The sequence below is a fragment of the Oxyura jamaicensis genome, chromosome 11 (genome assembly GCF_011077185.1).
Source record: "Oxyura jamaicensis isolate SHBP4307 breed ruddy duck chromosome 11, BPBGC_Ojam_1.0, whole genome shotgun sequence".
Taxonomy (NCBI): domain Eukaryota; kingdom Metazoa; phylum Chordata; class Aves; order Anseriformes; family Anatidae; genus Oxyura; species Oxyura jamaicensis.
In genome coordinates this window covers 4,727,888-4,740,890 of record NC_048903.1, presented here as the reverse complement: position 1 = coordinate 4,740,890, position 13,003 = coordinate 4,727,888, and the positions used below count along the sequence as shown (strand labels likewise).

Here is a 13,003-nt window from a genome sequence, read left to right as displayed (position 1 = left end):
CTGCACTAGCACAACTTCAATTTTATTTCCTTTTTTTCTTTTAATTCTGAAGTGTTTCTTGTTATAAACAATTTAAGCATCGACGTTAATTTAGCTGTGTAATTTCATTAGGTACTTCCAGTCACTTAACAGCCAGCGCCAATGGAGTGATAGTTGACAGTCAGCCTGTAGTCAAAAAGAGAAGAGGAAGAAGGAAGAATGTGGAAGGAGTTGATGTCCTCTTTATAAATAGAAATAAGCAGCCTAACCATGTAAGTAAACTCCATCCTGTATGCAAAATAAGGCCTAGATTATTGTTAATTCCTTACCTGAGTGTAACTGGTTGTCAACATTGAGTGAAAAATTAATTACTCGGCTGTTTTTTTTTCTGAAACTGTTCACTGGATGCATATAACTACACAAATAACTGGTGGAGTTTTACTAAAATATTAGAAACATTACAATATCAGTAATTTTTAAAAGATTCTAGTTTTGATAAGCTGTAATTAACAGTGTATTATTAAAAACTTGGTATTTGTCTTAGCAACACCTGATGTTACACATGGTCACTTGTTATGAGACCTGATCTTACAGAGATTTAAAGGAAGCTTATCTTTATCCACCTAATTAGTCTTCCCGAGTCCTCGAGTTTGTGCATAATGATCTGCAGGACTGTGACCTTCATTGTAGCATACATAAAATAATTGTGATGGTTTGCTTTCTATGGAGAACTTAGTCAAATGTTTTGAATTTCTCCAGGTTAATCCAGGTATTAACTCCTGTCAAGTTGCTGCAGGAATAAACCCAGCACTCACCTACACGCAGTCACAAGGCATGCTTGATGCAGAGAGTCCAGTTCCTGTTATTAACCTAAAAGATGGAACAAGGCTTGCAGGTGATGATGCCCCCAAAAGAAAAGATTTAGAAAGGTGGCTGAAAGAACATCCTGGCTATGTTGAAGATTTAGGAGCTTGTATTCCTGTGAGTATCCTTTCAGCTCTACTTCGGTGAAACAGCAAGACATTTCTCATAAAATGCATTTCAATTGGTATTGCATGTTTCATGGAATTACTCTTTGTTTGTTATTTTTTGTTGTTTAGGAAGGAAAATGTCTGTTTTTTATTACACATTTGAGCTCTACAAGCCTTTCATTTATTTCCCTTCCTTCCAAGTGTCATTACTAAGAAAAGTAATACTAAACAAAGAGATTTAAACCTTGTATAGTTGTACATAGGATTTAAAAAAATATCTAAGATAAAAAACCTAATGAGCTAATCAATATTATGGTAATATGAGAAACTATGGGAGCAGAAAACATGTAGCAGCATAGTTAGTGATGTGCAGGAGGGGTTAGACTTTACTGTGGGATGTACCCCCGATCTATGTTACAGGGGTATGGTAGTGATCTTTACGTGGGCGTGATTTTTCTCAAGTTACTTCTGAATTCAGATTTGTTAATCTTGCACAGAATGCAAGAAGTCTTATTTATGACATCTTGAATAACAGCTTTATTTCTTCAGAAAGATGTTATGATACAAAAAAGAAACAGCATCTGTGCTAGTTAAAACACTGATGAAAACTGAAAAAATATTAAAACAAAACAATGGGTAGAAGCTGTTTCCTGGTCTTCTCATTACATAGTTGTGATTTGTAAATGAATACTGTTGTTAACGTGTTTCTGAAAGTAATTTTTACTATTTTTTGAAACAGTTAGAAACATAATTGGCTTTGTAATTTCTTTATAATAGAGGACACAGCTGCATGATGGGAGGCCCAAACAAAAAAGACATCGTTGTCGAAACCCTAATAAACTGGATGTCAATAGTTTGACTGGTGAAGAACGTGTTCAGCTCATAAATAGAAGAAATGCAAGAAAGGTATTCATACTGCAGTTCTCATTCATATGTTCCCCAAATGAAAAGTTACCTGAAATGAAGTCTGGTATTTTATCAAGTGTAACTTTGTGTACAAATTAAAGGTTTTCTGCTAGGGGTTTGGCACAGAACAAGAACATGGATCACAATCTTCTAGTAAGCATTTTATGAGTATGAAAACATACAAGATACTGCTAGAAACTTACCTTGTGGTTAATGTTGAGAGCGAATTGAACACTCAATGTATTGCAGTATTTGTGCCATTGACTAACGCAGAGGCATGGCCACTGGAACCTTTTGTTCTGTTGTAAAAATGACTCTTTGTACCTCACTATTTCTGTTTAACTGTTGGACTCGTTACAGAAACTTTTTCAGGGAAAGTTCTTAAGTCTCTGTATAATCTTAATTTACTTGAAGACTAGCAGCAAAGACAATGACTTTAAAAAGGACCTGATTTTAAAAATGACATTTTTTAAGTGTAATTCTTTGTATGTTCTACAGCATTCTCAGAAATTCTAAATTCTGGGCTTGCCATCTCACTTTTACATGATTACTTTTCAAAAGATTAAAAATCGATTGACAGTGCATTTCTCATAGAATCTTGTCCATTGGTATTGCTTAAATCCTGTGTACTGGATCATATTGCATTTTTTCTTTATTTTTGTTTTTATCTCTGCCATTCGGCCTTTATGGGTCACCAGTATATACGCATTGTACATCAGATTGCTAGGTTTTGATCAGGGGATCAAAAGTAGTGGTGGTTGGGGGTTTTTTTAGTCTAAAATCTGAACAGTGGAAGATGGGAAGCCAGCTGCTGAATACAAGTTTTCAGATATATTCATGTATGGTCAAAGTTCAAAAGATGTAATGCATTTGAATGTGCTTTGGGGAAGGCAAAAAGGCCATACTCAAGAAAAGCATATAGAACGTTCCTGTTGTTTATGGAATGAATTCAGATGCTTTGGATGGTGTCTTTGAGTGTCAGTGTAGTACTAAAGCAGCAATCCAGGGAGAGTCTTCAAGGTGTTGATTGCATCACCTTCTGGAGCATTTTCTCTTGCGATGCTGCCAGTTTCTGTTAGAGAACAGTTGCAAGGAAAGCAGTTTTTTTTATTACTATTACTTTTTTAATGCTGCCATTAAGGTCAGAAGCTTTGTACATCTGTAGAGGAAAGTGAGGCAGAACTTGAGTCTTTAATCTCTTCCGTGTATTGGGATAGCTGCTCTGAAGAACCTCTATGGTTGCTAGTCTATTGAAAAACAATTCTCTATAGTAAGCCGAGCCCTGAGCAATCTTCAAAGTTGATGACTGACAAATGAGGGATTTGGTCTTTGCTTGCTGTAAGAGCCTATGTTTTCATAATGGCTTTTTTCTCTTACATTTCCACACCCAAGTTGAGACATTCTTCCTCTGTTACCTTATTACGCTGTTTCCCTAGTTATAACCTGACCCCAACTTCTTTGCATCACTGAACTCTCCAAAATATTCTCTCGTTTTCTTTTCTTAATTATATATTTAGTAGCATGGGGTGGGAGGACCATAAGTAGCCTAGGAAATGTGAATTTAAGCTGCAGTTTATAGACAAAGCTGAATAGATACTGCAGTTCTTTTCCTTCTCTTTCAGCCATTTCTTCTTTCTTTCTGGATCATAGAATAGAATTGTAAAACAATATAGATCTGAGTAATGCTTCTGGTTAATTTGAAAGCTTACTTCCTTGCTTATATGATTTTATTAAGACATGCTGTCTAGCAGTCTGAAGTCAAAACTGACCTTCTTTGCATGGAAAAAAATACAAGAACTTCACAAGAGAAACAGAGCCTCCCAATGGAAATATTTTAGAAGCTGAGATAAGAGTGATTTAGTGAATAGATGAAAAGGTGAACAATTGAGATGATAGCTACAAACTTGGTATTACTGGGTCACTATTTTCTATTCATACTGTTACTCTTTGATTCGTTACATGTCTAAATAATTTCTTGTTGTTTAATACAGTATGAATGTTAGATACTGAAGTTGTGGCTTATATACAGGAGTTTGGGCTTAGGTTGAGAACAAACCAGGAGTTTCTCACATATACCGACAGAAATCAATTAAACGCTATGCTATACTTAGTGATAATTGTAAGACTATATGTGTGTTATTATATGAAAGACAAAAATAAAACAGTGTCGGTTATGGTTGTTGCCTTTTTTCTTATCAGAAGAGAAATACTCACTAACTTCTCTGTTCTGTTTCTCAGGTGGGGGGTGCATTTGCTCCCCCTCTGAAGGATTTGTGCAGGTTCTTGAAAGAAAATCCAGAGTATGGAGTGGCTCCTGAATGGGGAGATGTTGTAAAACAGTCTGTGAGTATTTGCAAGATGAGATATCTGTGACGTGGGGGGGGAATGCAAGGTTTTCGTTTCTGGTATTAAATTATATTAAATGTGGAATATGAGTCAGTGCTAGCTTTTTTTCAGCCAGCTTGGTTCCCTGAAGTAGTTTGCTGGCACAGCTGTGAGTAGGCGGAAGAGAAGGGACAGTAACTGGCAACCCCAAATTAGAGATTTGGTTGAAGGTGCTATAATGCTTTGACTTCTTCATCTCATAAAATCGCCTTGAAGGCTTTAAAAGAGGTACTAGCCCACAGAACAGTTTCTTACCTTAGAGTCAGAACGATAAGTATGATTTTAAATATTTACTTTTTAGCCAACTTACTTTTAGTTTTAAGAGGTCAATATTGCCAATCAACGTGTAAATCAAGTATTAATACAAATATTTTGTACTTCTTAGGATTTCTGTCTTGAAGGTTTTATTTTTAGCTGAAGACTAATGTTGAAATTCCAGTGGAGGGACCAATGTTAATATATTATTATGTTGTTAGGTTTGCACAACAACTTAAGAGTTTGCCTGTGCATTCCTTCTGTATGGATAATAACCAAGTTAGAGGTAAAAATAGTACCTTCCCTGGTAATCCTCACTAAGTTTCTTGCTAGTAGCAAGATGCAGTGAGTAGCTTTTTCCCACATGCTTCAAAGGGGTGCATCTAAGTGTGTGTCCTCACGTTTGCAGGCTGTGTGTGCTTCCGTGCATATTTGTATACATACACTGTGTTGCGTTTAGACCACGGCTAATAAAAAGCTTACAGAACTACGTGCACTTATAGACAGAATTTGTACATGTTTGCATCCATCAAATAACTGTGCACCTGACTGATAAGTTACATGTCTTGCAACCGTAGATATATAAACAAATCTCTGAGAAGGATTCCAAGGTTAAACAACTTTATTTTCAATCATTAGAGACCAGTATGAAAAAACCGCTGGAGAAGAAATAATACATGATTATGTAGCAATAATAAAAACTCTGATTTATTAAAAATTAACATACCGGAAATTTCAGAGGTTTCGTTTGAGGTTTACATTTGGTTAAATTTAAAAGAATAAAGTTTTTTGATAGACTTACTTTGTCTGTTCCCCACAAAACAACAGGTATGAATTCTCATTATGGGAACTATTAATTAGCTGATCTCTCTTCCCTTGTAAGTGCAATTGGTTCAAGTATGCCATACGGTTCTGAGTTCACTGCATGTTTGCCTTGAAGATAAAGACTAGTCTTTCTGTGAAAAAGTCTTAGTAAGTGCCTGTTTGTCCAGTACCCTTGTCGAGACATGATGGTTGAAAAAATGTATCTAGAGAGAGGATTAGATTGCAACAAATACAGATATAAGTAACAGCAGAATTACTTTTAGAATCTCATAATGTGCCACAGGACTGAAGAACAGTGTGAGTTCGGAATTTCTCTAGATGAAGTAGACTAGTTTAAATTAGAGAAATTTGCTGGGGGAAAAAAAAAAGGCTATTTTATTATGGAGATGATTAATAATTGATCATATAGTTGCCATTTTTGAGAGAAATTTTCAGAACAATGCATTTCAAAGAGAACATTAGCACACATTGCAGTTCTTCCATCATTAGGTAGGAGGGCTTGCAGAGGTGAAGTAAATACTGTGCAAGCCTTAAAAAGTAGTGGTCTGAATTCCATTTTAATAGAGTTGAATGTGAGTCTATTCCTAAGTTTATGGATAAGATGAAATATAAAGACATGAAACAGACACTGGCAATAATAAAAAAGACTTGGGGATTGGTCTGTGTGCAATCACACGTCTATATTTAACCTTAAATTGATTTTTTTAATTAAGCAGTATCAAACTAAGTGATTAGAATGTGATAATATTGCAAAGCAGTTCTATGTTTTAGATCTTGAAATAAGAGTGCTCCTCTAATCAGCTGTATTTGGGTTGATGTGCAAACGAACTTCTGAAGATGAGTTGGCAATGGGTCTGAGAAGACACCTGCTCAGACCTGACTGTAGAAATGGCACTTGAGATGTTTGAGATGTGACAGCACAAAGCCACCATAAATTCCAGGGAGTGCTCTAGAGATCGAGCTGCTGTACTGACATACTGGAATCATCTTTGACACCGTTACTGTATGCTTGTGGGGTTTTTGCTTTTTTGTTTGCTTTTGCATCTTTATGCTGTCAGAACACTGATGATACACAACGTTTCTTGCAGGGATTTCTCCCAGAAGTTATGTTTGACCGTATTCTCACTGGGCCTGTTGTGCGGGAAGAAGTAAGCCGGAGGGGAAGGCGCCCGAAAAGCGAGATTGCTAAGGCAACAGCAGCTGCAGCCGCTGCCACTGCTGCGAGCGTGTCGGTTAACCCTCTGCTAGCTAACGGATTGCTGCCAGGAGTGGATCTGCCTAGTCTTCAGGCCTTACAACAAAACCTGCAAAACCTGCAGTCGCTGCAAGTAACGGCGGGACTCATGGGAATGCCAGCTGGCTTAACTACTGGAGGAGACGCCAAGAACATGGCCGCCATGTTCCCCATGCTGCTGTCAGGGATGGCTGGATTACCAAACCTGCTGGGCATGGGAGGACTTCTAACCAAGTCTACAGAATCTATTTCAGAGGATAAAAAGGGAAACGATTCAAAAGAGGCAGATATAAAGAAAGAAAGGACAGAAGACCAAAATACAGATACTGGTGGTGAAAACTCTGTTTCGAGCTCTCCTTCGACATCCTCTGCAGCTGCCAATCCTCTCTCTCTTAACCCATTACTTTTGTCCAACATACTTTATCCAGGGATGCTTCTCACTCCAGGCCTTAATCTTCATATCCCAGCTTTGTCTCAGTCTAATGTTTTTGATGTACAGAACAGTGAAAGTAATGACACAGGCTCAGCCAAGCCCACAGAAGAAAAGGAGGAAAATTCTAGGGTTAGAGATCAGGAAGACAAAGGGGGAACAGAGCCAAGCTCTCACAATGAAAACAGCACAGATGAGGGTTCAGAGAAAGCAGATGCTTCATCTGGATCTGATAGTACATCATCTTCATCTGAGGATTCAGATTCTAGTGATGAAGACTGACCCCAGACTCTGCACTTAAATTATGAACTGATTTTGAATTTATTCTTTAATTATTTCATTGTAAATAACCCAGTGTTGAGTGCATCAATGATTTACTGACCGAACATTTCAGTATTTGTTTAGAAGTGCAAACTGCTTTCAGAGACGTTTTGCATGTAATATTTCTTGAAGTTCATAAGTTTCTGAACTTGTACGTACTATCAAATACACAATGGTGTAAAATTACGACAAAAGGCATTATAATTTTGTTGGGGGGTTAATTTTATGAAAATAATGCTCGAGTAAGAGCTGTATATTTAATATATTTGCAGTGAACACAGAATACTTTATGCATATTATTGATTTAATTTGAATATAGTTTTACAGCCTCCTTGACACTTATAATTTACAGATCAAAACTCAGCAATAATTTGGGCAGCTAATGAATGTCATGAAAGCTGTAGAATCTACATCACCATCCATTGCTTTAATTACATGAAAATGCTCTAGTGTTGTGATGCACTGCTGTTTCCAATTCAGGTACAAGTGTGTTTAAAAAGATAAATTTTTCCCAATCAGCCAATTAAACTGGCTACCTGTTACCTCAGCTGAGTTAGTTTAGGAAGTTTACATTGGTTTCTATTACTTGTTTTCAGGTTTTGTTTTGTTTTCTAAAGACATCCTGTATATCATGTTAAAATCTGAGCTGAGATAAGACTGTTGGTGTTTTTTTTCCCCCCGTCATTATGACTGTTCTGTGACAGCAGTAAGGGGGAAATAACAACAAAAACTGCCTTATCTCATGCTACTTGGCACCATATAGATCTATTTAGTTTACACCTTGCAAAGTTTTGGGCTCCCTCCGCAGAATTAAAAGTCCCCAAATGAGGAGTAGTTTCCCCAAGACTCAGAAGAGGCAAACTGTCATAAAGTGCCACTGAAAAGACCTTTCAACACTGCATACTTCATGTAAAAATTGTTTGTTTGCTTTGTTTGTGTAGATTTCTATTTGTGTTTTATGTCATAAAACCTCCTGGAGTTACCAGTTAATAATGGTAAATAAAGTATAGATAGTTTTGAACTCCTTCTGAGTTTAAACTTCTCTGCAGATTTAAATCTGACTAAATATTAAATATTACCCCAAATCATTATTGGGATATCACTTCATATGTTATGCTGAGTTACCCACTAAAGAAAAAGCACTTTGAATAGTAAGGAAGATAAATTATTCCTAGAAACAACAGTAACAGGGCATAAAGCATCTGTTGAAGTCCAAAACCTTAGAACCCTTTACTATATAAAATCTGTCTAATATTTGATGTGTGATCTGATCCCTCCTCCTTCTTAAGCTGCTATTACTCTGACACAGTAGAGGCCCAGATTCACATTTACAGAAGATCCGAACTGACTGAGATTTCAATTGACCTTTGTTACATCATTTGCAGTCCAAGAAAAGGCAAGTGTTAAGAGAAAATAGATACAGGTACTAGTAGAAGTCATTGAAAAAGCTTTACAAAGGGATAAATTTAAAAATAAAAACAAAAACTGTATATTTTGATATAGTTCTGTTGCTTGCTTGTACAGTAAAACAACTGTGTTGTTTTTTTTTTACCGAGAACTTTACCAATGAAATATAAGTTTCTATGTGCAAAATAACCCCATGATTAGAAGCAGTATTACATGTAATTACACAGCTATACAAGTACCATTTGGATTGTGCTGGTTACATATTTTCCCAAATAGTATTCTGATTTTTGGCCCTTCATGCAGTGTCTTAGCAATAGTGAAAATTAAAAACTGCCAAGAGAAGGGGGTAGCAATTCTTCATCATGGAAAAAAAGAAAGAAAAAAGTATTGCATATTTAATATTTTGCCCTTTGTAATATAGCACTTTTATTTAACTAGGATGCATCTATGAAATAGCCAAAGTTCTACAAACAGTTATTAACTTAGTTTGCTGATGGATTATGTCAACAATACCATCACTTCCCACCCTTACCCCACAAAAGAAATCCTAAATCTTGTGGCTAAAACCTAATTTATATCAGATTTATGAAATAAAGTATTTTCCTAATTATGCTCAAGTGAGTTTGGTTACCATTCTAGTGATTCTTTCTATGTAATAAGGCAATTACAGTTTCAAGTAATGAAGGCTGGTACAGACTTGAACATAATGTATTGGGTTTATTTTTAATCAGTTTGAACCAGAAGGGGAAAGATGTCCCACTATCAGCTAGACTATATGCAAATACGGTTGTATAAAGTTAAGGGTTATAAGGAAACCTCAGTAGAATTACACTAATACTGAAGTTAAAATTAAAAGGATATCCAAGGTGATGATAAAGTGTGTGTTGGTAGTTACTAAAAGAACCTTAGCTGTTATTGCCTTGTATTTCTATCCCTTGTTTCAGGCTTCATGATCCAAGTCTTAGTCCAGTTTTTCTTTTGGACATTTGCAATATTTGCCAGTTGTGTTCTGTGTAGTCTGAATTTGCTTTCTGTAGTTGAACAAGCGTCTTAAAAAGTCATTTGTAATTTATTGAATTACTTTCTATGATGTTCTATAGAGCAAATGGAAGTTTAATTATTTTTTATTAAACATATTCTTTGACTACCCATGATGTCAGCCTCAATATATGAAAATAATGCTGTGTAATGATTAAACGTGCATCTCAGAGCAGCAAAAGGTAAGTCTCAGCGTTACAGACTAAACTGAAATTACTCTTAAGACCTTAAAAAATCAAGCGTAGGATGTGATATTTTTTTTCCAACAGACACAAATATTTTATTTTGTATAACTTTTCTGGGAATTGGTCTGAATCAATATCCTATAATTCTGTTGTCTTACAAACAAAATGAGCTGTTGTTCCAGCCCTTGAGTTGTTGTGGAAGGAGTACATAGTCTAGGTTCTGGTTAGAAATGAGGACGCATCTAGTGTTCCTGGGTGAGCATTGGGAGTGGACTACCTTTTTGAATCTTGCTTTTCAAAACCCTGCATTACTCTTTTATGTGTCTGCCGAATCTTTTAATTTTGTACACAGCACTCAACTATTTTCATTTTTTTCCTACAGAGTACAGACATTTCTTCGGAACGCAGATTATCTCCTGGTTGTCAAGTGCTTTCTTGTTTTTAATGTGTCACTGAACTTGAATTGTGGTATCCTTATTTATTCCACTCTGAATTCTGTCTACAGATCATGTGTATCCTTTCTAAGCTTCTACTTTTTCAACAGGTGATAAAAATGTGTATGTCTTTGCTCTCATGTTCTCCTTTTCTCCTTTAAAGTTCTGCAGAAACCCTAATAATATTTTTTCATTTATTTCTAACAGGCCGATTAGAGAACTGTCACAGACTTGACTAAATAAATAATGTATATTCAGAATCCTGTAATTTTGTAATTCAGACATCTTAGTCTGTAAAGTAAAACATGAATAGATCTGTCTTCAGTGAGATTTCCAAGGAACAGGGGGTGTAGGCACGGTATTTAATTCCTTGTGCTCCTCTCAAGTTTTTCTGAAAACCTATATGGATATGGTGATTTGAGCTGAGGCTGTTAACAGGCTGTCCCAGACAAATTCCTGTCCTTTTTATTATATTTTGTCTGAGTAAATTCCTCTCATTGTGTTATTTAGTAATGTATTTTTATATATCCATTTAGATACCCATTTATCTGTGCAAACAGTTTCTGACCTAGTTCTACTATACCCACAAGCATCATAACGTAAGCAGTGTCAGTGTAATGTGGGATTTGCACTGCTGCAGTTGATAAACACTTCAAATTTCACATCTGTATGTTTGCAGGATGTTGGGGCCATGCTGGGATCTGCAGAGGAGAATAATTGCAGTGGTGTAGCTGGTAGTGTTCCAGGTAAGGTCTCTTGTACCCCTTCTTCTGTCACTTCTGCGTGTAACGCAGGCTGGTTTGGAAAATATGTGGGAACTGGATGTCAGATTTGGGGTCAGAATCTTTCATCAGTGCTCACCAAAACTTAGAGCATGTCGTCAAGCTTGTTTCTGTTCTCAGAACAGCTTTTGATGTGGTAACTTGTCAGCAACTCTGCTTCATGTTGTTTGATCTGGCATGCCCCTCAAGTAAATCAGGTGGCTTGGCTACCTAGAAGTTCAGCTTTTTGCCCCTCTAAGGGAGGGCTTCTAAATCCTGGTTCTAGAAATAGTGTACATAGACTGCTTTGTTTTTTCAATGCGTCAGCAGTTATAACCTAAGTTGTAATTTCTGCTTTTTAGTTAAGAGCATTTGAGAGTTGTGAGGGGAACACATTGTCCTTTTCAAATGGAAGATGAAATTTTTCATGTAATCGTTGGTCTTCATTCACCGAGACTTGCTTTAGTAAAACATCAAATGCTGGAAGATTCCTGATAACATTCTGCACACGGACAAAAAGACATCAGAAGTATCAGGAGAACTGGCTGTGCTGGGACAGTCCCAGGGGGAATACTGGAAGGAAACTGGATGTTTCTCCCTGCAGTAATACTTCTGAGAGTTTGTCATCTTGGGCCTGTCTTCTTAGGACATCGGACCTTGACTGTTATGTCTAGCCTTGTCTGGGGGTCCCCCTAATTGTTGTTTGGCCTGAAGATTTCCTACCCATTTGTTGAATTTTGAAAGAAAAATAGTTTCTTATCCAAGTCACCTGGAGAGGAAAAAACATGAAGCTGTTTCCCTCAGAGTTGTTCAATCCCACTTTGAAAATGTTCAGTAGCTGTTTGGTGTTCTGTGACACGCAACCGTGTGTCTGTGCGCTGGAGCGCTGCCTCTCCAAGAGCTCAGCTCCCCGCTGTGATGGAAGGAGGAGAAACAAAACAAGGAAATACTTAAACGTGTTGGCCCTTCATGGTCTAGGAGTATGATGTAAAATTAATTAAAGTCTGTCTCATAACAGGTTCATAAGCCAAATTTCTGAAAGTTGGTAGCAGTATTTCATTGTCAGAAGGCCCAGCCCTTCTCAGGGACCCACACTGAGGGCATGGGGGGAGGGTCCAGGAGAGCTTTGTGTAAGTTGCTAATGCTGGTGGCTGTAATTCATTCCTAGAATAGTGGGAGACAACTGAATTCAGTAGTGGAAACTATTCAATTGACATGATAAATGAAGATACCTCTTTATTGAATCATTTACAGCGTATACTCCAGCCAGTAGTGATGTTCGGCCTTCTTGCTGCTTTGTGAGGGGGGAAAAGGAGGGAGGGCAGGAACATGTAAATAAAGCCACATCTCTGGGCTGAAAAAGGTATCAGTGGTTTTAAATGTCTGAATGGTTCTGGTATGAATTGGCTGTAGCCAGTTCACCAAAAAATGCCACCACTTTTAAGTGTCCTAGAGAAGGGAGGCAAGTTTAGTCATGTATGTTACAGAGCCGAGTTGTATAAAAATCTAGGGAAGTATGCAGCAGGATAACCTTGTGTTTAACCTAGCCCTTGTTTATTGTGTAAGGGCCCAGGAAGAGCAGAAGAAGTAAAATAATGTAATAAATCGTTACTGATGCGTCCTTCACCTCCTGTGTGCCGACCTGGGCCCCCCGCAGCGCTTCACCTCCCCCGTGGGACGGCAGGCAGCGCCCCACGCCCCCAGGCCGCTGCGGCCTCCCCCGTCAGTGCCGGGGCTGTGGCTCCCCCGGGGCCCCTCCCCTGCCTCCCGCGCCCTTCTTCTGCTTTCTCCGGGTTGGGGCCGCGGCTGGGCTCAGCGCCGGGTGCCCAACGCCCCTCTCCGCCGGCACAGGCCGCCCCTCCGCCTCCCCCC

The 13,003-nt window shown here is 37.8% G+C and overlaps 1 protein-coding gene across 9 annotated transcripts in view; it reads left to right on the top strand.

Moving 5' to 3' along the window:
- The window catches only part of CHD9 (chromodomain helicase DNA binding protein 9), a 91,969-nt gene extending 82,107 nt beyond the window's left edge, over positions 1–9,862 (top strand). For all 9 annotated transcript variants that reach the window (XM_035336948.1, XM_035336945.1, XM_035336947.1 and 6 more), the window contains 5 exons: positions 112–251; positions 739–960; positions 1,728–1,856; positions 4,095–4,199; positions 6,410–9,862. In XM_035336948.1, the coding sequence (XP_035192839.1) occupies positions 112–251; positions 739–960; positions 1,728–1,856; positions 4,095–4,199; positions 6,410–7,267 (1,454 nt within the window). In that variant the 3' untranslated portion in view covers positions 7,268–9,862. The remainder of the gene's footprint in view (positions 1–111; positions 252–738; positions 961–1,727; positions 1,857–4,094; positions 4,200–6,409) is intronic.
- The last annotated feature ends 3,141 nt before the right edge of the window (positions 9,863–13,003 follow it).